This window comes from Lygodium microphyllum, chromosome 3 (genome assembly GCF_053477565.2).
Source record: "Lygodium microphyllum isolate KBCC chromosome 3, Lygodium_microphyllum_v1.1.10, whole genome shotgun sequence".
Classification (NCBI taxonomy): domain Eukaryota; kingdom Viridiplantae; phylum Streptophyta; class Polypodiopsida; order Schizaeales; family Lygodiaceae; genus Lygodium; species Lygodium microphyllum.
Genome location: NC_141137.1, coordinates 46,650,885 through 46,675,815, shown reverse-complemented (window position 1 = coordinate 46,675,815; position 24,931 = coordinate 46,650,885). Strand labels below are relative to the sequence as shown.

Genomic DNA, 24,931 nt, shown 5'->3' with positions numbered 1-24,931 from the left:
AGGATGATGAGTATCTGGCATCTTTGGAAGCTGATAGAGAGAAAGAGTTAAGAGCACAGCTTGAAGAAGAAGCCAGGCGTTCAAGAGAAGAGGAGGCTAAAGCTGCTGCACATGCCGAAGAAAAGCGCAGGGAAGAGGAGCAGATACGCAAACAGCTTGCAGAAGAGGTTTGAGCTATGCATGTTGTCTTTCTTGTCTCATATTATGAGGTAGTGCACTAGGATGGCTTGAAAAAATGCTTGAAATAATCACATGTACTTCTTGTCTGCATTCTCTCAATTCATGCATCTCTTCCATTTCTTGGAGCTTTATTGTCTACTTCTGGTTAGGGTTTACACCTTTTGTAGTTATATGAAGCCACTTGAAAGAAAGGTTCTATTCCTTTACCTTTGAGTTTTCTTTTTTTCAAGCAGGTGAATCTGTTTTTGTCTGTTTGGTTTTCTGTTATAAATGAAAAATAAAGCTTTCTTTACTTAAGAGAGGTAAGTTACATTCCTGCGCACTGAATTTAGTGAGATATTTTTCAAGGCCTTTGGCATTCAGACAAAGAAAGGTCATTGGACATAATTTTACAAATTTCAACTTGATACTCCAGGTTTGAAGACATTCATGCCTCAACTTGAGTAGAAGATGCTTTATTGAGGCATCTGCTTATACAATCTTACAAATATCCCATATTGGTCAAAATCCCCAGTATACTGCTCCATTTTGGCCAAAATTCCCAAATGCCTGAATATCCCCAAATTTCCTGATATATCCCTTTTATTTTTCCGGAAATTCATCATAACATTATATGGTGCAAGTTGTGGCGAGTTCCATTAGCCAGGAATGACGGAATGATCATATTTAATGGCATTATACACTTAGGAGAGGAAAAAGCTGATGATTCATGGAGTGAGCTTATTTGTGGCGATTTTGTTTAAGGCAATCAAGGGTAGATCCTACCAAAATGCCACTAAAAAGTAGGAATTTCCAAAATCCCCTCACACTTGGGAATTTACCAAAATACCCTTGAATCAACCACTCTTAAATTCTCTTAGCTCATTTCCACTTATAACTATCTAGGCATTGAAAGCATTCATCTCTTCCAACTTGAGAGAATACTACCTTATTCATGCATTGACTGAATCAATTGTTAATAAAACTTTACCTTCTAGCTTTCAAATGGAAAAGCCTCTTCAAGCTTCTTGTATGTGTGTGGAGTTTGTTTGCTTTCTGTTATGCTCATCCTCCTCTCTTAAGTAATGGGAACTTCTTTTAGCTTCTTCCAAGGGCTGGGAGGTGGATAATTTTCTCTTGGTATCTTCTTTGACCCTGTAGGCCTTATTGCTCAATGAGTGCTTGGGAAGGAGCAGAATTGTATAATCTCTTAGCTTATTCTGTACAGATTCTTATTCTTCTTTCTTGAGCCATATCCTTAGGTATGAATTATGCTACGGAGCAGTGAATAGACAGGCGGAAAAATATACAAGCTAATTAACTCTCTCATTGTTTGACTGGATGTCATCAAAGTGGCTGCAATGTTAAACTAGAAAGTAATTATCTTTATGGTAATCAAGAAAGTAGTTATTTTTATATAAGGGGCTAAGTGTAGGGCAGTGACTGGGAACTGCCGTTACAGGCTTTACTTCAGATTTGCTTACAGTGAATGTGTTGAGAGATGACTGAAGTCTTAAGTTGCATAGTAAAGTTGATTTCTAGTACTTGATTGTTATCAGGAGCTGAAGAGACAGACTGAAGCCAAAAAGGCAGCTCTTCCAGGGGAGCCATCAATAGATGATGAAACTGCTGTGACACTTATGGTACGCATGCCAGATGGAAGTCGGTTAGGTAGAAGGTTTCGTAAGTCAGATCCCCTTCAGGTTAGCTATCACTTAAACTTATTTTTATGTTCATTATGAAGCTTGTTAGGAGGCCATGTTGTTACCGGTTTTAAGAAGTTGTCATTTACATTTGCAGTGTTTATTTGATTTTATTGATGTAAGTGGTGGAGTCCAGCCAGGCTCTTACAGATTGGTCAGTTCTCTTGTTCTGAGTATCCTCTCCTTTCAAAAGAGTTTTACAGACTGTTTTTTAAAAGAGTAACATTTTAGTGTCAGTGAGATTACAGAGCAGTAAACATATTATTACATCCTAGTTTTGGAAGTAAAGCCTAGGAACCACATAGTCTCTTTCTCCTGTTTGTTGCACCTAAATTTGGCACATGCTATTTATTATGACCTTGGTTTTTTTCTCGCACACTCCCATACTAAATGAAAGAAGTATCAAATCTCAATGGACTGTAAAGAAAATTTTCCATCGTTCCAGTCAGCTGGACTGACAAGCTGAATGTTGTCATCACCTGATGCCTGCCAGCCAGTGTGCAGCAGCCACCCTCCCTTGAGTTAGTCCTGTCCCCTCCCTACCATCATGCATCTTCCCCTGCCTGTGTGTCTTCTTCTCCAGCTCATTCTTCATCCTGCCCCTGCTACCCTCCTCCCCATTGCAGTGTTAAACAGGCAGCACACTGGCTGTTCCACTGCCTGTGCGCTTCCTTTTCTGTCTCTTCCCCCTCCATTGACCTCATCATCTGCTGCACCACTCTCGCCACTGCTGTTCCCATTAGCGGAACTGCTACCACCTAATACACCCACACACCCCCACACACAAAACCCCCCCACAAACCCAACCCTGCCCCCGTTGCTACCCTTCTTCCTGGGCGGCCGTGCCGAGTCTTCTTCAGAATCATCTGCCATTTCAGACTTGACTCCACCATGGAGACTCCCTCAATGACACCCCCATGTACCATTGTACTGGAGAGGCTGCATTTGCTTATTCCCGTCACTTGTATTATGCTTTGGAGAACATGGATCCATACATACCCTTGGAGGAGCTCACAACACAATTTGTCTCCACACTCCATGCCTCAGCTTTCATGTGCTTTTCTTACACCTAACCTCCTTTGAAAACACTCCTCAATCCCCAAATCCCCTTGTAGTGGGGCTGCCGGGGTTGAGAGCAAGAATGTCACATGGAAGGGATGATACAATGTCTTCCCTCCAATGTGAGGAAGCATTAGGGTCATTTACACATCGCCAAGCATATGTGATCTTTTGTTTCCTAGTGTGGAGGAAGAAGTAGGCATAGTTAGCCAAGTTGTAGCATGAGTTTTACTGGCTTTTTTTGGATACAACAGCAAGGTGGCATGGAAGGTGTTCTAGTAGCTTTGAGCCTCCTATCACCACCCTAGAGATGTGGCACGCTTATGCTACCTTGATCTACTAAGTAGCTTGACAAACCCCCTCTTCCTTGCTACTAGAGAGCATACTCCTCATCCACCTTCTTCACCATGGGCATGCTCCAAGACATGATACACCATGGATAGACTACATAATGGTGGGTTAGAAGCCATAGAGGACCTCACATATGCTAGGAATGTACCATCCCACTACTCCTAGTCTACTTGTTTAATAGATCCTTTTTTGAAGGCTTCATGCAATTGGATAGCTAGTACAATAGTACCAATCTTGAAGTCGAAGATCCTATGGCTCCCAGTAACTATAGGATCATCGTGGTTGGCCATGTGCTAGCCACGCTTTATGGATCCCCACTATGGCATAAGTTGGGAAAATGGGAAAAGATGTGCAAACATTGGGCATGTGGCCTAGTAGGATTCAAGAGAGGGTATTCTTCTCTCAACCATGTCCTTACGCTCTAAGCTATCATTGAGGAGGGTAGAGCATATGGGGAGGAGGATCTATTGTTGTTTTGTGGATTTTTGTAAAGCCTTTGATATGATGTCACGAGCTAGACTAATGAAGAGACTACAAGATTCAGGGAATCAGGATGCATTTAGATGTAGTGGGGCATGCTGGCATTGTATGAGTTGGGTGCTGGGTGTTGGAGCCCCAATAGGGAAATTAGAAGTCACTATTACCATTGGGGTGAAGTTGGGTTCTCATTCTCACTCACTCTATTCAGGTTGTAATGATGAAGTATTAGACAATGTTGATAGGATGGGAGGAGATGGAGCTAGCTTTGGGGGTGTATTGATACTTTTACTACCATTTGCTGATGACAGTGTACTCATCTTAGATACTCCTTAGGGGTTGTCACAAGGACATGAAAATTTGATGCTTTTCTTAGCATTTATTAAGTTGCTATCAAAAGTGCAAATGTGAGGTGCACATGTGATGTGCAAGTTAGTCATTTTATGATCAACATCCCAAGTAGGAAAACACTTTCTGTGAGCATAACTCAATAATTCAAGTGCAGAATTGCAATCTGCAGAACTCTGTATTTAGTATTTTTACATGTTTCTTGACCTGTTCTTAGCCTTATTCCATTCCAGATCTGTTCCATACTAGTTGGACTACAAACCCTTTGACCCTGGCATCATTCCAGCAGTAAAACAGTCCCACAAACAGCATTAAATCAAAGCTGAAAACCCTGCTCGTGTGTGGTGTGATCAACACTTTCTTTAGTTTGTGCATTGGAGAAGCAATTTGAACCTGAACAGTGAGGCTCTTGCCTCAGCAGAAGTGCAAATAAAACACAGAATTGTACATTTGATGGAATCAGCCCATCATGCCGAGCATTTACTCTGAGAATAGAGAGAGAGTTGACCAGAGGGAGCAAGCTCTACCTCCGTACATGAGTTAGAGACAAAAAAGTACTCTCCATAGTTGATGTACTTGCAGCAATTTGCCCTCAGCCCGTGAAAACTTCATGCTCAGATCTGCCTCTCTTGCCTATTATGTTTTTAAAAAAATGCTCTCTCTCTCTTTTAGGAATTTATGCCTAATTTGTGACAGATGGCATACATGTAACAATTTTTCCGTTTAAACCTTCCGGTCTAAAATTCTCCATGATCGGTGCAAAATTTGACCTCGGCACAAACTAGAGAATTAATCCTCATGCAAAAACGAAGATAATGATGCGAATAAATTTTGGGGTCCAAAAATAGTAACTCCCTAAATTTTAGGGATGGTGACCCCTGCATTCCTCAAGTTGTTATGAGCAACTTTTATCATTACAACCACATCAAAAAGTTTAATGTGGCTCAATTACGGTGACTTTTATTCTGTGAGCATTCTCATATGTGCATATTTTGTCTTGGCTAGGCTCATTGTCTTGCACCATCTCCAGTGGCTAAGCACACAGTCCCAAACCACTGGCATTCTATTCTTCAGTGCTCATTCAATCTGGTCCTAAGGCTCAGACAAACCATTAGTCCAATTTGTCCGAATGGCTGCCTCTTCTGGCCATGCAAAGATCTCGGCTTAATCCAAGAGAACTCTGGGGGTAAAAAGCAATAGCAACTAAAGAAAAGAAAAATAAAATATTTATATAAGTAAATAAGGAAAGCAACTACGAAAAGTATCACCACCTGGTGACATACCCCCCTCTTGAAAGAAGCAAGCGACCTCGATTGCATGTCACACATGCTAATGGATGACACATGACAATAACAAGATTCTCTATGTTATTAGTGCCATCGCATGTATCACTTGCTAACAGATGACACGGGGCGATGGTAGGAGTTTCCCCACTACCATTTGTGCCATTGCAAGTTCAAGTCTCACATAGGTGGAGAATCACATCCTGTATCTAACTATGGTTACTAGGAGCCTTTCTAATATACATGTTTCCAGATGCAACACATGGCGATAGCAAGTATCCCCGAACTATTACTATCATAACATGTATAATCATTCAACTGAAGTGTAACAAATACAACTTCAAAGCACTAGGATTTCATTCAATGATACACATTTTAATGCTAAGTGTAAACCATACATTGTGCATCATTCAATGAGATGCAATATTCAACTATACAATAGAGAATGCACATTACTTCAAAAAGCATTCTAAGTCATTGTAGGTTTTAGCAAGAAAGCTTCTCGGTAAAGTTGCAATAATTGAGGCGAATTTGCCAATTCAGCCTCTTCCATCCATTTGGCATCCATTGGTGAATAGTTCGTTAACTTCGTCAAAAATCTTCTTATAACTCTACCTTTCACTTTCGTATCCTTATGTGCTAGGATCTGCTCAAGAACTAGAATCTCATCTAATTCCTCTACGTCAACCTCTTGAACCATATCTTTTGGCACTTCACCAATAAAAGGCCTCAATAGGCTCACATGGAATGCATTATGAATTTTCCAATTCTTTGGCAATTTCAGTCTATATGCCACGTCATTGATCTTGTTTGAGACTTGAAAAGAGCCATAGTAATGCATACTCAGCTTTGGAAACAAATGTTTCTTGCCCTTTTGTTTTCTCAAATGTGCCTTTTCAAAACGCAATAAGACCCAATCATTCTTTTTGAACAAGAGTTTCTGTCGATGATTATCAGCAACTCTTTTTTGTTTAGCTTGTGACTTGTCTAAGGTATACTTGACCTTTTTATATGCTTCTTCCCAATCTTTTACATAACGATCTACTTCAAAAATGTTATCTTTTGTCTGTAAAATGGGAGGTGGTTTCTTTTCACCTTCCACAATCTCAAAAGATGCTTTGCTAGTAGATGAGTGCACTGTATTATTGTATGCATACTCAACTAATGGCAAGTAGTGTTCCCAAGAAGTCTTATGGTTTGAAACATAACACTTCAGTAGGTCTAAAACAATCGAATTCGCTTCTTCAGACTGTCCATGAGTTTGTGGATGGAAAGAAGATGCAAATTTCAGCGTAGTGCCCATGTTTTCAAACAATGCTTTCCAAAACAAGCTAGTCATTCTTGGGTCTCTATCATTGACAATTGAGCGTGGCATTCCATGGTACTTGAAGATATTATGCATAAATATATTTACCATGTGTTCTGACTTAACCTTTTTCCTTACAAGAATGAAATGTGCATGTTTGCTGAATCTGCAAATGATAGTCGAGATTCCATCATTCCCTGAAGAAGTTCTTGGAAGATAAAAAATGAAATCTATGGCAATACTTTCCCATGGCCTTTCTGGAATAGGTAGTGGTTGCAATAACCCTGGTGCCTTCTATCTATCAAATTTGACCTTTTGGCATACAAGGCAAGATCTGACATATACATCAACATTAGATCTCAAGGCTGGCCAATGGAAGAAAGTCTCTACTGCTTTGACTGTAACATCTATACCATGATATCCTGCATACGGTGGAGCATGACTTTCTAATAAAACTTTTGGCCTTAGCTGTTTTGTAACGCATAGTTTTCCATGCATCATGATAATGCCTTCTTTGAACACATAATGATCATGATGTTGGCCATTGATCAATTGTTTATAGATTTCAGAGAAATCTTTGTCATCGGCATACTACTCCTTCATATCATCCAATTCATGGTGTCCCCAAAATGTCGATGTTGATGGGGAAAAGGAGTAGCACCCAAAGAAGAAGAGGGAGATACATATCCAACTGAAAACGTGTGAAATGAATAGTCTCCAAGGTGGCCTCCCAAGAGGCAATGATGAATCTTGGGTCAAACGTGCCATAAAAAAAATGCAACCATGGGAAGAAGTGCTGAATGATCCAAGGCTTCGCTCTGAGCTAGGCCGTAGATCTTGTAGAAGCAAATGTCAACCTGTAAAAAGAAGCAAAAATAACTACATAAGATCATAAAACATGCAAACCTGGACTTCAATGTTAAGTGCAAGTGAGTGGTATGGACAAATGTGAATGGGACTTCCTCTACCAAAAGGTAGACACGCTAAGAATGTAAGAAAGTAAAAGGGTAAATGTACAACATAAAAGAGAAGACAAACTAGAGGGTGCCCTACAACGATCAAGTGATGTGTAGGTGGGGGGTGGTTAGTAGCATGGAGATCTAAACCGGAGGAAGGCTATACAATCTGCTAGGCTGAATGGTCTCTAGAGAAAGTGGGCTTAAGTGCTTTTGGCTGCGAACTCGAAGGAGAGGGCGACTCAGAGCGGGAAGAAGACTCATCAAGTCGCTCTTCAAGAGAGACAACACATGCCCAAGGATAAATGAAGCCCACAACAGTAGGATGGGCAAACATTTCTGACAACTCGAGGTGAAGAGGGAGCAGAAGAACCAACGGCCATGTGAGCAGTAGGTCTACCTTGTTGTCTCGACTGTTTGGGGGGGGGGGGGGGGAGTGCCCACACCAGATGGGCTCGAGATGCAAGTCTTGGGATGGATTGTCCTTAGCCGTTAAACGACACTCGTCGTCAAAGTGACCAGCCTTTTGACAATGTTGCTAATACCAATTTCGCTTTGGTACATTTTGCTTCGTGAGTTTGAGTTTTGACTGGGAAATTCCTTGTGACTCACTAGCTTGGTTTGGATTTGCATGTTGATTGGAAGGTTGAGTTTGCTTGCCCTTCCCTTGCTCCCCTTTTGAGAAGATGCGACAAAGGTCCCCTCTATGGAGGATATCCCATGAAACTAATTAAATAATCGAGCGTAATGCAGTAGCTGACACTCAAATTCATTTGAGCGTGGGCATTTGAGGTTGTGAGATCACTTGGTGTACAAAATGGAAATAATCTCTGGCAGCTTATTAAGGAATAATGTAACCTGATTGTCAGGGGATTTAGGGACCGCAGTGGTTGAAAACTCAAGTGTGTAGTTCAGCCGTGACTCAATGATGAGGTAAGCACTAGGAAAGACCAAATTCTTACATACTAATGCTTCATATTGTGATGCTTTGGTACTAAGCAAAGAAAAATAATGCAAAGCTAATGTAAGAATAAGATACAACAAAAAATTAAAAATGAATGAGTTGATTGAGTAAATGAATGTATGTAATAAAGGATAGGTTAGCCTATGAGCTTGACTTGATAACCCAATGAGCTAAGAGTAGAAGCAATTCTAGACAAGCCTAAGGATGTACTAGCTGAATGTATCCCAAGGGACCTAGAAGGTCCTAGCCTAAGGGCATGACCACCATTGTTTATGTGTCTTAGTAAGCCTCAACTAAGATAAATTATGGCCACCCTAGACAACTTATGCCTATAGATAGACAATCACCTCATTCATTCTATACTACCTTAGTCATTCTTCACCCCTCTTCCTCTGCCACTCCCACACTCTTCCCTCTTCACTCCATTGCTTCCCATAACCCATACCCTTATCGGAGGACATCGCTGTTTGTGTTCACCCTTCTTATTCTCCTTCAGGCACCTTGTCCCATCACTTAGGTCTTGCGTTTACATGCTTCACCTTGCTGGCGTCATGATCAGCCTATTGATGATAGCACTCCTACCTTGGCATCAGTTCTCCATAGCTGGTGACCTCTTTCACTCCCTTCAAGCTTCGCTAGATTTGCGTTTGGCTACTTCGAGACCTCCTCCATGTTTGGCGTCACCTTCCCTAGCCTAGCATCAGCATCTTCCGGCCTAGTGTCACCCCACATGTAGAGTAGGTTTTTGTAGTTCTAGATACCTACGTTTTTGGGTTGATAGGCCTTCACAGGCTGCATTTACCCTTTTGGTGGCTGTTCCTTCATCTGGTGTTATCATCCATCCACTAGAGTTAACCCTTGGGCTGCTCTGCCTACGCTTGATAACTTCAATACACTTTGGTATTTGCGTTTTGCTGCCCAAGCCATCTCCTCGACATCTGAGGATTGCGATTTACTCCCTCGACAGCTGGTGATTGTCTTCCACATCTTCGACGGCATTAGAGGACTGCGGTTCGCTCCTGCGATAGCTGGCCGCTTGATTTAGACAAGACAGTGCAACTATCTTTTGAGCTTCGGCTCCACTGTATCAACTTTTCTTCTCATAGCATGATTCACTGTATTATCACCGTGTTCTTCTTGTGTTTTTGAGTTTCTCTTCTCTCTCAGTGTTTTCCGTACACACTTTGTGTTTCTCCCCGCAAACCCTATTGCGTCTTTGGTCTCTGTCATTTTTTTTGACATGGTATCAGAGCCAGATTTACTTAGTGAGCCATGAAGATCCTTTGCATTTGAGAACATATAAACAGGTTGCGTATTTGGCATCATTTATTGATTTCCCCCTTCATTTTCACTACATCACCAAGAGGTAGAGATACCCTTCTCTTCCTCTCCCATTCTCCCTCCCTTTTATAGATTGACACTTTTTATAGATTGACACTTTGGTGCTATGACTTCTTCATAGTTGGTGCTATGACTTCTCCACAGGTAAATGGATAGACCACTGGGTGCTCCTCTTTATGCATCACTGGAAACCCCTTGGATGCTTGCCGACATGGATCTTTACTTCCTACACCCTTGGAGTATATGCATCTACCCCCAAGTAGTCGTGCTGCTGCCTCTCCCTTTTGGGCCATAGAGTTTATTCTGCATTGGCTTTCAGATTTTTATACTCAAGGCAATAAGCCGCATTTGATGCGCACTAAAAGCCCTTTTGAGCCACAGGGGGGTTGACCGGTACCATGGTCTCCTTGTGACCACTCCAATGCACTGTGGAGGTTGCTTCTACATCTTCTAGGGTTTCAAGAATGCCACCTTGACAACCTGCAGTTCTATAGTCTGCTCCATCGAGAGAGCCAATTTCATTTTCAAGTCATCCTAGTCAATGATTTTGAAGTTTTGAAGCGCATGATTCAAAATGATGTGAAGGGTTCTATTCCGAGCCGTAGTGGTCAACCAAGTGTGCCCAATGGTTGGATGGTAAGTTAAAATGTTGAAATTGTGAATGAAATTCAGGTAATAGACCTTGTATCATCTTGACAATAGCGGAGGTATTCCTAGCCTTCAATGAGAACACAACCTCATACGGAACAAGTGGGGAATCAGGTTGGGGTTTCAACCCTTGCACAAGATGCCATAGGTTTTGGGAGTCAAGGACATGTCTCATTAGGTTTGATGAAGTAATGAAGTTCAACTTGTTAGAACGGGTCTTACCATTAAAGTCATGTTTGGTTGATGAGGAAGAAGAACCATGCTAATAAGTGGAATAGGAAGGAGGTGGTGGAGGGGTATAAGTAGAAGGGAGAGCTGGTAGATAGAAATAGACTGATAATGTCCAATGGGTGCCAATTGATGTAGAGGCTTTGGAACATGAATGTTTCCATAAAGTGTCGGTGGAGGTGGAGGCACCAGGACATGTAAGCCTTGTCCAATGGTTTGCTGGGGCACAACAAAATGACCAAAAGGCACACTACTAGGTAATGTCATGGAGACAAACTGTGGTCCACCTAGAGTGATGTGTGAAGACATGTATGGTGCACTTTATGGAGGCTGAAAGGAAGGTGCAACGGAACTAGTGGGTGGGATGGGTGGCAGGTTTAATGGATTTGTCATTTGAGTAGTTGTGGGAAATGGGCTGGGTTCCTTTTGTCCATTAAATGCAAATGAAGGAACAGATGAACCACCAAAATCATATTGACCATGAGATGTAAAAGTGGAAGGAAAGGATGGAGGAGGAGCACTCACCATAGCAGTGTTGGATTTAGACGCATATGAACCATCATACCGGACGTCTGAAAACGTCTGGTATGAAAACGTATGGTATGCCATTTCATACTTGACATTTTTTTCAGATTAAAAAAAATTGCCACAAATGCCCCAATTTGACGAGTTCTTCTTGGTGCCCTTTTTGCGGCAGTTTTCGCCTAAGTTCCCTGCGTTTTTTCTGCATGTGCAGCCTGCATGGTCACTGGCTAGTTCTCTCCTTGCACATGTGCAACCAGCAGAATGCAGACTTTAGTGATCAGTGTGTACAGAAATTCAGCTTCATGAGAGGGCAGTGTGTGCAAACTGCAGTGTGCTCAGTGCTGAGTACTCAGCCCCATGCTATCTCGCTCTGATCTCAGCTTTCCAGGTCAGCATGGTTTGAAAGCAAGGAAAAGGGTGGCAATTTGTGACTGAATTGCAGAAATTGAAAAATGGACAGCATATCATGCAGTGCAAATATTGTTCCTACACATGGAAAGGTGGCCCCGCTCGTATTCGTGCCCATATCTTGGGGCTGAAGGGATTTGGGGTTGATAAATGCTCTAGTGCACCTCAAGATGTAAGAGATGCAATTCGTAGATTGCATGTAAGTGCTCCCATGAGTTCATAGGATGCGTTGATGCAAAGGTTTCTGATTTGGGAGATGCATTAGGAAGTGCTAGTACCGATGTGGCTGCTTGTTCCTCTCAAGCTAGTGATGCTCATCGAATGATGTATAAAAAGCACAAAGCTAATGCTAGGGAAGGCCCCTTGTTTCAAAGTTGGGACATACAAGCAAGGAAAGAGGCATCAGTTGCCCTTCGTTAGTTCTTTTATGTAGAGGACATTCCTCATTGGAAGGTGGGGAGTCCTTACTTTCTTGACATGGTGAAGGCAATTGGAAATGTTGGCCCAAGCTTTAAGGTCCCTTCATGCTATCACTTGCACACTAAAGAATTGGATGATGAGGTTAAATGTGTGCAAAGAGATTTGCTTGATCTTAGAGAGAAATGGAAAAGATATGGCTGTAGTTTGTTGGTGATGGGATGGTCTGATGCATGTCGTTGACCCATTTTCAATGTAATGGTTTCATGCATGTTTGGTTCCGCATTCTTGCGATCAGTTGATACAAGTGGTGAGTATAAGTCAGAAGAGTATATCTTTGAAACTCTTAAGAGTGCCATTCTTGAAGTGGGGCCTCAAAATGTAGTCCAAGTGTGCATGGATAATGCATCCAATTGTGTTCATGCTGGTCACTTGGTTGAGCAAGAGTGGCCAACCATTTTTTACACTCGTTGCACATGCCATTGCCTTGATTTGCTGTTTGAGGATGTTGGAGAACTTTCTTGGGTGAAGCTTGTTTTGGGAATAGCTGTCGGTTTGCATATATGTTTATCATTTTGGCAAACATGTTGGATGAGAGAGTCTTCAGTGGATTGCACCATATGGTTATTAGTGATGAGTATTGCATAAAGAAAGTGAGTAGAAGTGCCAAGGCTTTGCAGGTTTCATCTATTGTCTTGGGTTCTTCATTTTGGACCAATGCCAAGATGATTGTAAGCTATGTGGTCCAATTTTAAAAATTTTGCGTCTTGCTGATAGAGAGGGTGCCACCATGGGGTTGGTGTATGAGCTCACTGACCGTATGATAGAAAATATTTAAAGTCTTGAGGTTTTTGATGCTTCCAAGCTACAACAAGTCAATACACTTTGTGTAGACTGATGAAACATGATGCACTCTCCATTGCATGCTGCCACTTTTGTGCTCCATCCTATTTGGAGAGCAAAGAATCTTGATAGTGACAGGGAGGTGAGTAAGGGTTGGATGGATGTAGTTGAATGTGTTTCAAACAATGATGTAAGTGCTCAAGGGGAGTTATATGATGAACTTGATAAGTATAAGTTTGAGTCTGGTGCACTTGCGTGTCCTATTGCAAAGGATGAGAAGAGGATGCATCAAGGTGTGAAGTGGTGGGAAACTTTTGGGCCAGACACACCAAGTTTACTGTACTTGGCACTTAGGATATTGTCTCAAGGCACTTGTGCTTCACCATGTGAGAGAAATTGGAGCACTTTCTTGTTTTTATACACACCAATTTGCGTCTCATAAGCAAGTTGAAAGAAAGAGGATTTCAGAAGATAGAAGTGACCTTGAAATGCTAAACAAGGAAAAGGATGATGAAATGTTGCTTGCTTTGCAAGAAATGAGAGAGGAAGATGATGAGAATTCAGCTCCTATGACAGTAGGTGCATCAAGTGCTGGTACCTCTAGTGTGCCATAGGATGAGGACGATGGAGATGAAAATGATTCACGAGTCAACTTGAGTAGCACATGTAATTCAAGCTTATTAAATTAATTTTCAGAATATTAATTTGATAATTAATATAGTGCTTAAAAATTAATTTTATCAGCCAATAATCAAATTGGCTAGGCCAATTTTTCTTCTAAGTATCCCTTAGCAATTATTAGCCCTTAAATTGACACTAATTAATTATTTAATGCCTAGTCTCTAATGTCATCACTGACATTAGTATCGAATAAATTGGTCCAAGCCAAAATTTGACACCGGGTACCACCTAGTACGTTTCAGGCATAACTTATTACAACTTTTGCCTTTGACACCCACTGCATCCTTGGGGTCCTTGGCTTGTTACCATGAAATAACTACGGTGTGCATCACATGTGAAACACATTTGATTAAGAACTTAATCAAATGCTATCGACAAGATTAAAGCATCTCAAAATTTTGCATCCCTGTGACAACAGGATCATCAAGATGGGCATCATTCAATTACACACTATTAGGACATCCTATTGAGCCACTATGGATGGAGATGACTTTCTATTCAAAGCATCTTCTCCATTTGTCCCTCCATGGTTTTGAGATCTGCCCAATGTACATGAATATACAATGTATACTTCTCATGGAGTATGGTGTGGCATTGGTCAGCTTTGTATATGCTTACCTTAGTTTTTGATAGAGACCAGTCACTATGGGGTGCTTTGTACATCCTTACCCTAGTTTTTAATAGAGACCAGTCACTATGGAGCATATATTTCCCCCCCGCCACCCAAAAAAAAAAAAGAAAGAAGGAAGAAGAAAATAGTTAAAAAAAAAAAACTTGGATTAAATGGTTCTTCCCGCTATAGATGGAGATTGAGGAGCATGACATGTATAGATGCCCAATGTGTTATGAGATCAAAGGATGCTTATATTGCCTATTTTGAGAGTTATTTGGACAACTATCTAGGTGATGGAGCTTTCAATCCATTGTTTTGCCAATGGCCATACCATTAGATGCATCAGATTCCTAGTTTTCATTTCTACAATTATTTGTTGTTTCCTAGGTGGATGTTTCTTTTCAATTAATTTTCTTACTCCACTTGGGCAACATGATAGTAGTGACTACCATGATCTTCTGATCCACAACTTTTTGATCAATGCAATGACTATGTTTTAGAAAAAACATTTTAGAGCTGAATTAGGGTTTCGGCAAAATAGGGCTGATTCGGAGAGATCAGGGCTGATTCGACCTGTGTTGATCATTGCATGTTGTGGTATGGCGGTGAAAGGCATTTGTGGTACAACAGTGAAAAGCAATACGTGCTGTGTTATTAACACATGCAATTACCATTGAGACCAAGGTCAATAGGGATTTGCATGTATTGATAGCACGTGTTAATAACATGGCAATACGTACCAACAATCACCAGAGGCTGAGGTCAGTAGAGATTTGCATGGATATACATGTTAGAATGCTTATCATGAGGACATGTATTTTTGAAACCTCTCTTAACATGTGGATTAACTTTTATTCACATGATTAAGTAAATGTTGCACATGTGAGGTGTAACTGGGCTTAGAGTAAATTTACGAGCTTGGGACCCGAGAAAATCATGGGATGTCAAAGGCAAAAGTTGCTGTAAGTTATGCCGCACAGATACTTGGCGGTATTTGGTGCCCGTTGTTGGCCTAGGTCATTCATTTGGCCATAAGTGTCAGTTGGTGACACTAGAGAAGTGACGTTTAATGGTACCTCAAAACAATTTGATGGTCAAAGATGGCACAAAGACACTTGGGGATGGAAGGTGCCTAGCTAATTTAATTATTTCCCAGTCACATTATTTTTAAAGGCATTGAAATAATTATTAGATTAATTTTCAGTATTTTAAGACTGAAAATTAATATTTAATTATGGCCAATGCTGAAAAAACCATTTGGGAAGGTTGCCACTTGTCAAAAATGCCTGTGCAAGACTGAAAAACGTATTTAGAGATTGGAGAGAGGCATTTTTAGTGTTTTTAGCCTGCAAGAGAGAGGGAGGAGATGCTGTTGATCTGATTTGCAGCCATTGGAGGACCTTCTGAGGTAGCGAGGGGCAGGAGAAGACCAATCAATAGTAGGTGACATCATCTACAAGCTGTTGAGACAGGGCAGCAGCAGTAAATGACCGATTTTCTTCAGTTCTTTGCATCTACAAGCTGTTGTGGCAGGACAGCAGCTGCATTTGACCGATTTTCAGTCATTCTTCATGGCAAAACTCTGAATTTTCTCTCTCTACAGTTCTCCCTCTCATCTCCCAGCCATTTCACAGCCTTGCTCCGAAGATCTCAGCATTTGGACCCTTGGAGGCCGAGGAATTGTAAATTTCTCTGCTGTAAATCCTAATTTACAGCAGAAATTAGGGTTTAGCAGCAGCCTTGGGAAGCGTGCCAGAAATTGGAAGCTCCAAGACTTGGATTCAACAGGGCTGGAGCTGTTTTTAGCCTATTCAAGTAGAGCGACCAGCAAATAATTGAATTTGGGGCATTTTCCATGTCCATCAAAGCGGGTGAATTGATTGCTTGAATCAAGGGGCAAATCAGATTAAAGACCTGTTGGTGATTTTGAATAGCAAGGGGAGTTGGAATACCGAAAGGGATTGGGAGAATCCCATTGTAAATCAACTTCTTCTTCAATAAAGCTAAAGAAATACAAAAAGGGGCGCTAATTTTGGGGCCAATCGGGTTTGCATTGTCCAAGATCAATAGGTAAATTTGTATTTTCAGATTTGCGTTAACTGTTTGTTGCTGTAATTAAGTTGTAATCAGGGATTTACCACCCATCCACGGAAGGAGGCTGGTTTCAGTGCTTGTGAAACAAGCTTTTCATGCACGTTTGCCAGGTTGGTGACTTAGGGCAAAGCATAGACAAGCAAAGTTGAACTGTTTCAAGAGCTGACATTGAGCATTGATAATTGACCTTGTAATGCCTAATCTATTCGTGAACAATAGGACATTTTGATCTATGTCCAATCTTAAAAAGGATAAACAAAAACCGCGAGGGGCACCAACCTTTGGGGCCAATTTGTGTCTTGGTGTTGGAGTAGGAGCATTCTACTTGCCCGTTACTGCAAGCTTTTTGTCAATTTGCCGATTGGTTTACACATGTATGCTAGAGTAATGTTTATTGCCCTGCTACAAATACATGGATGCACATTAGAAGGACCAAAAACCCTCTTGGAACCCCACACATACCCATGTACATGCATGTGTACTTATGTACCACCACCTCCTTCTGATCTTTTTCCCTCTCAATTTTTGTTCTTTCCAAGTTTGCATATTGATATGGTTTCTGTCTCCTCTGTGACTTTATAACTAGTACTTAACATTAAATGAAGCAACAGAGAAGAGTTTTTACTCATACAAGCCATAAGGAAAATAGAAATCTACCATTGGGTCTTGCAGTGTGAATGCAATGGAACTCTAGTTATCCCAACAATTACTTTTCTTTCTCACATAGTTGCCTTCGTACATTGTACGGATAGGTTCGTACGGTACCGCATGGTACGTATCTGTATGTTATTTTGGGCCTATTTCGACCACGTCGCTTGTGCGTTTTGCGTCATGCGTCACGTGTTTCCTACGCCTCCGCTTTTACTCCTCTTGCCTGCATGGCACTTTTTGGGGGGTGGGAAGCCTTGGATACCTCACCCCACCCCCTTTTCCAGCCATGCACTCCCCTCCCCAGTCCTCTTTGGATTCCTTTTAGCTGGTAGCTCTCTCTTTGACCGTTGACCCCTCTTTGACTCTTTGAACTTTGATCATTCTCTCATCTACACAAGGTGCTCCTCTCCTCCATACTTCCACACCAATTCAGCAAACACTTGTGACTTACCATTCTCATCTTTGTCTCTTGGATCTTGATTCTTGAATGGACTTGTGATTTGTCATTCTCCAATCTCACCTTCCATCCCCTCTTTTCCACACCAAGGCACCCTATCGAAGCATTTGCTATTCTCAAATCTCATCTCCCATCCCCTCTTATCGCGCACCCTATCAAAGCATTTGCCGATCTTATCTTCATCCCCTCTCTCTCACTCCTGCTCTTTCAACTTTACCCCAATCCTCAAGCCTCTCAAGTCTCCCTCTCAACTTTCAAGAGTTGAGACTTAAGTATCTCTCTCTCTCTCTCTCTCTCTCTCTCTTTCTCGGGCCTCTTTATTCGTCATTAGAACCACGACTCGTGAGAAGCACAAGGCCTTCAATTTGCATGCGATCCATGTGGAGAGGGACACAAAGAAGTCCAACTCCCACCTTTGGACATGCAAGTATTGCGGGAAAGTGGTTTAATTCGGCTTCTCCAAAAACTTTCCAAGATTGGGGGGGGGGGGGTTAAGTTGCTCCATGCAAGGAGATTGTCAAAACATTGCTGAGGAGATTCTTGCCAAGATGAGAGGGGGATCCACAAGAGGAGGAGAAAGTGGCTTATCGGCACCAACTCCTAGGCCTACTAATGAGGAAGCATTCAATGTGGGCATATCTTCAACTGATGTGGGAGAGGCCTCTACCATTGGTGGTGGGGGCTCCATATCCGCATCCGGCTCCGATAAAAGACAAAGAGTGGAGGCTCATGCGGTGCCGGAGAGACAATCGTCTCTCTCTCAAGCTCCCAGTTATGTGCGTGGATCGGTTGCCTTTATTAGAGAAAGGCAAACGACTTGCGGACATTGAAATTGCACGCACGGTGATTGAGTGCAATCTTGCATTCAATGTCCTAAAGCAAGAGCAATGGAAGAAGATGTTAAAAGCCATTGCCAATGTGGGTCCATGTGAAGGATGGACCGGTGTCACATATAACGACACGAGGACGAGAAAGATTGATGAAGAGAAGGAGATGATTGATAGAGCCCTTGATTCAATTCTGGCAGCATGGATAAAATATGGTTGCTCCATTCTCACCGACGGATGGAGTGATCGTAAGAAACGGCGCATCATCAATATACTCGTCTCATATCCACTCGGCACTTATTTTTTGTGGGCCGTAGATACCGGCAAGAGGGGAAGAAAAACGATGAGTGCATTCATCTACCGCCACATTCGATAAGCTATCATCGAGGTATACATTGCAATTTTCGTTTTTCATTTGTTTCACTTTCTTTCATTATTGTTTGGACTTACTCATGGAGGACATTGGGAAGCTCAAGTGGGTGAAGAGGGTGGTTCGCAAAGCTGCATCAATTGTCACATTCTTCACGGTAAAGGTAAAGGTGCTTGCAATGTATCGTGAGCATAGCACACTTGAGTTGATGAAGCCTTCTTCAACTCACTTTGCTTACATGTGGTTATTTCTGGAGTGCCTTTACGAGGTGCGGTCTGCCTTGCGCCAAATAGTGGTGTCCACTCAATGGAATGAGTGGGATGAGCATGAGACAGAGAAGGCCAAAGCCATGCAGCGCTTGTGTCTTAATGAGCAGTTTTGGCAAAAAGTTCTTGCCATTGTCATTGTCGTGACTCCCTTTTATAGGGTGTTACATATGAGTGATTGCGAGGGTCCACCATGGGCCTTCTCGTTCACTTTTTTAGAGCGGCATTGGCGGAGACACGTGCTTGTACAGTGATCACAGAGACATAGCGTGCACATATTTTAGAGATAGTAGAGAGGAGATGGGCGTGGATACATAAGCCCATCCATGGTTTTGCCGCATTGGTATATCCAGTCTACAAGTCATCGGCGGTCATGGATGATAGAGAGTTCTGTTTAGACCAGCTTGCTTATTTGACTCGTGTGGTCCCTGTTGATGACCACAATGCAATGCTAGAGGAGCTAGGATGCTATGCAGATCAGAGAGGGGATGTGGCTTTTGCTTCTCCCACTTGTTGGAGGAGAGAGTCACTTGTGAAGCCTTTATTTTGGTGGCAAAACTTTGGATACGCATTGGAGACCCTTCAACCCTTAGCCATGAGGGTGCTTGCCCAAGATTGCTCTTTGGGTGTATGTGAGAGAAATTGGAGTGCCTATTTTCTCATTCACACAAAGATTCATAATTGGTTTAGCACACGAAAGTTAGAGCGGCTAGTCTATTGGCGCACTAATTTACGCATGATAAGGGCTATGATGAGCATGGGTAGTTCGAAGCAGGTAAAGTTTAAACACTTAACCATAACATTTAAAATTTGTTGTTTTAACTTTTAACCTTTGAACTTAAAAATTTAAACTTTATACTTTACAATTTAGACTTTAGCATTTACCATGATCAATCTTATGTGCATCATTGCATTGATAATTGTGTAGGTGAATGTTGATACATTCAAGTTGACGGGCGACACTCTTTCGAGTGTACATAAGGAGGTGGACGAGGAGGAGGAGATGATTTTTGCAAAGCTTTGTAGAGAGCTTATAGCAGTAGATACTCGTGACACTCGAGTCAGCGTGCTCGTGGGTGAGGAGTTCGAGTAGGTGGTAGTAGGGGCATGGTCATTCGACGCTCTCCATCATCGAGTAGGAGTGGTTGGAGTGGCTTGCAGACATATGTAAGGTGGGGCTCTAGTAGCTCACATCCTATGTCTCAAGATGACATCCTTCCCTTGCCTACACAGCCGCCACCTAGGGAGCCGTAATTTGATGATGATGGTAACCTCATCAGTGAGGATGAGTATGAGTGTGTCTCATCATTGGATGCTGAGGAGTCATCTTTAGACTCTCTTGATGAGCACTCAGACGGTTTTGATGATGATGATAGTGGTGTCTCATTACAGACTCATATAACATAGGTCTCTTTTTTTTTGGTATGAGATATACTAGACTGTAGTTGTACCGTATGTTTTACGTAGCCCATGTGACCGCGATGGTCACCCTTATGTATTCATCTTATTCTGTAATGAAATGGCTGTTTCCACTTTAAACATGTATTCTATGATCTATCATTTAACGATTTATGATTTTTGTTGTTTAAAAAATCATCTTAAATTTTTTTCGTACTAATTTCGTTCCGTACCTTATAAAATTATAAGGTACCAATTAGTACCGTATTTTATCGTACCGTACCGCATCATACCTAACAACTATGCTTTCCCAGTTGGGAGGAGGATATATTAAGGCTAGCTGAGAGTGTATAAACAAACATCTAACAATTGGATACCTAGAGATAAAAATGAAATGATAGTTGGATGAAAAGAGTGAGCCCTGAAGTGGAAGCATGGAGCAAAAGTAAGAGCTATGGTGGAAGGAGAAAGAGAGAGAGAAGATGTGGGAACTCCAACAGTCACAAAGTGTGTCTGGTCTTTTTTTTATTCAAATATCATTGAAAGAATAAAGAATGAAGTAATAGTGATGGATGCCCGCCACTTGCAATGTATAGGTGTGCAGGTATGTGGATACTGCTAGTGTAACTAATACAGGGGTAGCTAGATACAGGTGCCTTTACCCCTAACAATCTTTCACTTAAAGGCAAATGTGTTCTTAGTGAGGAGAGAACAAAAAAAAAAACTGGCAAAGTACAAATGTACATAAGTATAATAAGACGAGGAAATATGTCATCTCATCCAATGTCGATCAACTTCCTAAAAAAGGCAAAATGCTCCGATGAGAGACTTTTAGTGAGTAGATTTGTAAGATTTTGGTCAATTGAGATCTTGACAAGCTTAATAGACATGTCCTCAAGGATCTCTCGAATAAAGTGGTAATGCATCTCAATGTGCTTCGCCTTCGTATGGAAGATTGGGTTTTTGGCCAATTGAACAACACTCAAAGAATCTGAATGCAGTGTAGGGACCACATCAGTGATAGCAAGGTTTGCTACTAGACGGCTTAACCAGAGAACCTCCTTGCAAGCCTTTGTGGCTGTACTATACTCTACCTTTGTAGTAGATAGCTCCATGTATTTCTACAGCATAGACATTCAAGAAATAGCACCTCCAACAAAGATGAAGACATAGCTATAGGTGGACTTCCTACTGTATGTATGTCTTGCATAATCAAGATCAGTGTATCCCACGACTCTTGCATCCTGACCACCATAACAGATGCACATAGTTGCTCTGTCCTTAAGGTATCTCGTGATACCCTTGATACCATGCCAATGTCGTAAGCCAGGTGTAGCCATATAGCGTGCCGCAACTTCCACTACAAATGCTATGTCAGGACAAGTGGCTATTATAGCATATATCAAATTGTTGAGAGAGTGCAGTAGTTGGAGAAGTAAGTAGGTGAGTGAGAGTGATATAGAAAGAGGGAGAGTATGATACGATTTGGGTGTACCAACAATGTGTTGGTACAAAAAAAAAGAAGTATTTATATTTAGGGCACGTAAGGGTGCATTCACATGTACAACAAAATAATACATGACGGAGGTGAATAAAAGGGTCTTTATACCCAACAACCAAGAGTGCAGCTGTTGGAGGAGTGAGCAGGTGAGTGAGAGTGATAGAGAAAGAGGGAGAGTATGATACAATTCGGGTGTACCAACAATGTGTTGATACACAAAGAATAAAATGTATTTATATCTAGGGCACGTAAGGGTGCATTCACATGTATAACTAAATAATACATGACGGAGGTGAATAAAAGGGCCTTTATATCCCAGCAATCTTTCACTTAAAGGTCCGAAATGAACCTCTAACCAACCCCTACTAGTCGTATGCAATGCTCATGCTGAGCCTTGCTTAGACTTTTAGTGAGAACATCTGCAAGGTTGTCCTGTGTTTTAATCTTGGTCAATGTGATTAGACCATCTTCCAGAATCTGTCAGATAAAGTGATATCACACATCTATATGCTTTGTACATGAATGATATATGGCATTCTTAGCCAGATACAGAGCACTTTGGCTATCACATCCCAAATCATATAGCTTCCTTAGAAGCTTCAGTAGTAGCTGATATGTATTCAGCTTCAGTAGTACTCAGTGGTACGATGTTTTGTAGCTTGGAGCACTAAGAAACTGCCTCACCAGCAACTGTAAAGATGCCACAACTCTATAGAAACAAAATTTGTATCCTTTTTCATTAATTTGTCTATATAATGATTTATTAAATTTATTTCCTTTGCACTAATTCGATATAAAGAAAAGTGCATTGGAGCTGGCCACTGATGAGTGGTCATAGGTTATGGTGGACCCACGCGGTGGGTTAGAGAAAAGATAGTTCACACTTCCACCTATATGGCCGATTGGGTGCCTGTGACTAGAACTCACGCATATAAGGGTTAGACTCGCACACAAAAGATTGATGCCTTGAAGTGTGGGCTAGATCCACCAGAACAGATAGTTACAATCAACAAGATGGCATGATCATGAAATGCTTGTATAATGTGCATGTGTGGGTTGAAAGCTTGAAATGCACATTTCTTTGCATAGGAAAGTCACATGAAGATTCTAATACCGTTTTTGCGATGTACACGGAAAAAGCTTTCATATGATACTCATATTGGGGGGTTTCCTAAATTTTAGGAGATCCCTAAATTTTAGGAGCCTCGAATTAGCTTAAAAATGCTAGTCCTAAAAAAATAGGGATGTCATTCTAAAAATAGTAAGTTCTGTACTCTGACTGTGTTTACTAAATTTGGTTGTTTCTATTCTTGACAGTATTCAGCCTAAAAAGGAAGGCCATAGAGAAGAGACAAGTGTCAAGACACTTGTCACACAAGTTTCCAAGTGTCCCACCACTTGTCACATCTCGTGACATGTGGCTGGACACTTGTCTTGTGCTACTCCACTTTCCCCTTTTGTACTAGCTCTTCCCTTTCCTATAAATAAGAGCTCGTTTTTCTTCATTCAGCATCATTTTTCTTTGCTGTAAACTCATGTACAACACCCTCAGATAGCCAGAAACTGGCCCCATCCATCCCCATCATCATTCCCCACTTCTCCATTATCAAATTCCTCCATATTCCCTCTTCTATCACTGCTGTTTTACAGGACAACAAGCTTGTAAATTCATTACAGCGCCTCCTTCTCAAGCTCTTTCTTCCATTTTAGCAACAAGAAGCAAGCCCTATCCATGTACTACTATTCAACGATGGAGAAAGGCTGATTTCCCCTCTTTCTTCTCTCATACTGTAAAGAAATCAGTTCTTATCAGTAATTTTGTGAGTAATTTTTATTTTCAGCTTTAAGTGTTCATTCTCTTTTATATTAAATCTCGAAAATAAGCGAATATCATAATTGTTAAGCATACTACGTTGTTCGGGGCGTTTACAAAAGACATACCCACTAGTGGACCTGCGAGTGTCCAAGTCACTTGCCATATGTGCATCACAATAACCCTGCAAACTAAGTGCACCCTGCCCATAGCAAATACACTTTCTTTGTGTACCCTTTAGGTATCGAAGAATACACTTGACAACTTCCCAATGTGGTTTGCCAAGATTTGACGTAAACTTGCTGACAACTCCCACTGCATGAGCAATGTCTGGATGAGTAGCAACCATAGCATACATAAGAGAGCCACAAGCTGATGCATAAGGGGCTCCCTTCATAGCATTGGCTTCCATGTCATCTTTTGGGCTGTTGGCTTTACTAAGCTTAAGGTATGGAGGTAAGGGCACCCCAAAAGGCTTAGTTTCAGCCATGTTAAATCTGTCCAGTACCTTTTCAATGTACTTTTCTTGAGATAAGGACAATAATTTCTGCGCTCTATCCCTGCGAATCCTCATGCCCAATGTATGCTTTGCATTCCCTAAATCTTTCTTGGAGAAAGCTAATTTTAGCTGATCTTTGAGAGTCTCCAAGCTAGTCTTTCTTTTCCTAGCTAGCAACATATCATCCACACACAAAACAAGTATGATGGGGCTGCCATTTGTATCCTTTTTCATGTACAAACAATGATCTACATGGCTGTGTGTAAACCCATGAGAGAGCATAAAAGTGCCAAACTTTTTGTACTACTGTCGTGGTGCTTGCTTCAGCCCATACAAGGTGCGTTTTAGTTTACACACCAACTGCTCTTTTCCAGGAACTACAAAGCCCTTGGGCTGTTTCGTGTAGATTTCCTCATCAATGTCACCATGCAAAAAAGATGTTTTTGCACCCATTTGGTACAGCTCTAAGTCCAATACAACAGTGAGAGCAAAAAGCACACATAGAGTAGTCATCTTCACAACAGGTGAGAAGACCTCTTGGAAGTCAATCCCTTCCTTTTGTGCATACCCTTTGGCAATCAGTCTTGTCTTGTACTTGGGTTTCCCATCAACTGTCTTTACTTTGTAAACCCATTTGTTTGGAAGAGGTTTCCTTCCTTTGGGCAATGACACAAGGTCCCAAGTATCATTAGCATACAGAGATTTAATCTCTTTCTGCATAGCTAGCTCCCACTTACTGCTGAAT

The 24,931-nt window shown here is 41.5% G+C and overlaps 1 protein-coding gene and 1 pseudogene across 2 annotated transcripts in view; both read left to right on the top strand.

Moving 5' to 3' along the window:
• Positions 1-24,931, top strand: part of SAY1 (Ubiquitin-like superfamily protein) — a 62,799-nt gene that overhangs the window by 36,368 nt on the left and 1,500 nt on the right. For both annotated transcript variants that reach the window (XM_087670370.1, XM_087670363.1), the window contains exons 9-11: positions 3-167; positions 1,719-1,862; positions 1,960-2,016. In XM_087670370.1, coding sequence (XP_087526496.1) covers positions 3-167; positions 1,719-1,862; positions 1,960-2,016 — 366 coding nt within the window. The remainder of the gene's footprint in view (positions 1-2; positions 168-1,718; positions 1,863-1,959; positions 2,017-24,931) is intronic.
• On the top strand, positions 11,301-13,705 carry LOC148038289 (uncharacterized; annotated as a pseudogene).